Source organism: Nestor notabilis, unplaced genomic scaffold, assembly GCF_000696875.1.
Source record: "Nestor notabilis isolate BGI_N333 unplaced genomic scaffold, ASM69687v1 scaffold3639, whole genome shotgun sequence".
In the NCBI taxonomy this organism is placed as follows: Eukaryota; Metazoa; Chordata; class Aves; order Psittaciformes; family Psittacidae; genus Nestor; species Nestor notabilis.
In genome coordinates this window covers 15880-18863 of record NW_009943090.1, presented here as the reverse complement: position 1 = coordinate 18863, position 2984 = coordinate 15880, and the positions used below count along the sequence as shown (strand labels likewise).

The 2984-nt window shown below is 42.4% G+C and overlaps 1 protein-coding gene across 1 annotated transcript in view; it reads left to right on the top strand.

Moving 5' to 3' along the window:
- The window catches only part of SAP130 (Sin3A-associated protein, 130kDa), a 19117-nt gene that overhangs the window by 3700 nt on the left and 12433 nt on the right, over nt 1-2984 (top strand). The window contains 5 exon segments of the mRNA XM_010021719.1: nt 1-35; nt 895-1019; nt 1611-1761; nt 1973-2063; nt 2340-2444. The exon segment at nt 1-35 is cut by the window's left edge and continues 19 nt beyond it. Of these exon segments, the coding sequence (XP_010020021.1) occupies nt 1-35; nt 895-1019; nt 1611-1761; nt 1973-2063; nt 2340-2444 (507 nt within the window).

Sequence of the window (2984 nt, the reverse complement as noted above, 5' to 3'; positions counted from 1 at the left end):
CGGCGGTTCGGCACATCACCCACCAGCCAATCCAGGCAGGTAGCAGCCAGGCAGCTCTGCACAGCGCTGGCCACCAGCTCTGCGTTCTTCCTGGCACTTACTTGTAACACGTAACCTGTAATTGCATATTTAGTGGGCTGAGGCTATTGTCAGCTGTCTTCCGGTTCTGTTTCTTGGGTACCAGTTTCTAATGGCAGGTAGTGAAATAGTTGCATTAGTCCTGTGGTTTTATTTCCTTTGTAGACTTCATGACAGAAATTGGGTTTAACTGTCTCCAGAGTGTGTAGAAACTGGGAAGAGGATTTAGTTCAGATGTACTTGAGTTTGAAAGTCTGAAAAGTTGGGTGTGATGTGCTCCTATTGATTTATTCTTAAATATGTTTTGATGTAGAATTAAAAAAAAATAATCTAATTTTAATATGCTTCTGTATAAATCAGCTTTTGTATTCACATGAGGAGTTTGTAGAATCATCTCCCTACAATAGTGCTAGTGTTCAATGTGAGGATAAAGGGTTAAACACCTTTACTTTGTGTTTTCAGCTAGGATCCAGATGTAATCACCTTTGACTTCCTGTATATTCTTGGATCGGGATTTCTTTTCCTTCTGAAGGGAACTGACCTTTGGGTATTTCCTAAAGACCTTCAAGGGATCCGGTCTTGTTAACTTTGTCAGTTACCAATTCCTATGATAGTACCTGCTTTGAAAACCAGGACAGGTCTTATTACGAGCTTGCAGATCAATTTAGAAGTGTCTAAGACACTGGAAGTGTCTTAGAATGCCAGCATTTAGTGATAAGATGTAGGAAAAACAGTTTCAGCCAAGTAGTTCCTAGTTATTATCTGAAAAGCAGAATTTCTTTCCTGAACATGTCTCTTTTTGACTTGTTTTTGTAGTCTCGTCCTCCTGTGACAACATCAAGCACTATTCCTCCTGCTGTGGTGGCAACTGTCTCAGCCACAAGAGCTCAGTCCCCTGTTATAACTACAACAGCAGCACATGCTACAGAGTCAACCCTCAGGTAAAGACACTTTGAAATCTACAGTGCTCTGACTTGACAAGGCTGCAGGAAGGGGAGACAGATGTGTGATCCTCCAGAGCTGATAACCCTCTAGGTGTGGGATGATACAATACAAAAATACTAATGCTTGCACAGTGCAAATGCTTTCAGCTCTGCAAATAAAAATTACTGTAAACCTGAACTGTTGCTTTGTGTTCTGAGATGGAAAGACCTTAATGAATCCATTTTGAGGTCCTGCTTCCTGGAGTGCAGAGTTTCTACTATTGCAGGAACTTGGGGCTAATCCAGCCCATCTTTTTTTTTTTGCTTCATGAAGACACAGTGAGAAGTGACACATGACTGTTGAAAAGCATCCCTGACAGAAAGCCTCCTTTATGAACTGGCAGGAGTTAGTCCCTCCTAGATGAGTATGTAGAGCAGATGAGGACAGAACCGTGCAGTTCCTATTTCTTACACTACTTTACTGTGTACTTGATAGCAGTGCTGCTTTCACAGAGGAGGAGTCCAAAGCCTGATGTGGGTCCCTGCATTTCATCTTTCGTATTTAGCATCCTGATGGTTATCTTCATGATGATTTTTCTTTCATTCCAGTCGACCCACGCTGTCTATCCAGCAGCACCCACCTTCTGCAGCTATTAGCATCCAGCGGCCTGCACAGCCGCGGGACACAGCCACTCGGATCACGCTTCCATCTCACCCAGCTATAGGCACGCAGAAGCCACAGCTCCATACCATGGCTCAGGTAAACTGCAACAAGAAAGAAAAACTCTTGCTTATCCTTGACGTCTCTTTTGTTTGTATCTTGAGGGCTAAGATTAAATTTGGCAAAAGAGTTAGTTATTGTTAGGTTAGAAATTCATCTTCTTCACAGTCAGTGCAACGTGATTCCGTGCTAAGTATGTATTTTCAATGTACTCGTAATTTAACTTGAAGGTTTTCTTCTCATTTCATAGAAAACCATTTTCAGTACTGGTACTCCTGTGGCAGCAGCAACAGTGGCACCTATTTTGGCAACAAATACCATTGCTTCAGCGACCACAGCTGGTGAGTATTCGTAATGCTGTTGGGAGAGTTGTGGGGTGTGATTTTGTTGTTGGTTTTCCCTCCTTGAAGATGGAACTGGATTACTTTTGAGGAATTACTTATGGTAAAGGCTGCATTTGGAAGTGCAGGAGCAGATTTCTGGAGGGAAACTCCTGGGTTCTTAAGGGAGGTTGTCTGGTTGGGGTTTATCCCCTCTGTATTTGGATATAGATATAATGGTGTGACAGGGCTCCGTAGAAACATCTTATATGGAGTTTTTTTTCTCTTTCTCTTTAGGTTCTGTGTCTCACACCCAAGCGCCTACAAGCACTATTGTCACCATGACAATGCCCTCCCATTCTTCCCATGCTACAGCTGTCACGACCTCAAACATCCCAGTTGGTGAGTGATTTCAGTTTTAAGAAGAGTGTGTAACTGATGCTTGGACATTTCTGCTTACACTAGCAGTGTTTGTGCATATTGGCAGATTAAGGAGGGGAAGAAAATCAGTTCAAGCTGGGAGAAACCAATTAACAGGTTCTGCTGAGGCATAGCTTTTTTCAGGACCAGGAGGAAATAGATGTTCTAGGAGGAGTAAGTAATAAAATGGCTCATTGACTTACTGAATTGAACTTTTAGACAAACTTGGGCCTTTTGGCATTTCAGAACCTGAATTGTATATACTGGAAGTTTTAACTGCTTGGTGATGGATTGTGGCTTTCAGAGTTGATTTTGTAAGTTCTTCCCTGTGCTTCTAGAGGTGTTTACTGTAGCCTGGTAGTATTTGATTAGTGTGTTCATTTGGAGGGAAAACACTATCGTCTAAAGGTGGGAACTTTATTTGCCTGGATGTGGAATCTTCCTGAGCTGTTTCCTGCAGAACTGCCTACGTTTCCTTTTCATTCATCTCTGTTTTCCTGATGACCTCCTTCTGGTTCTTTT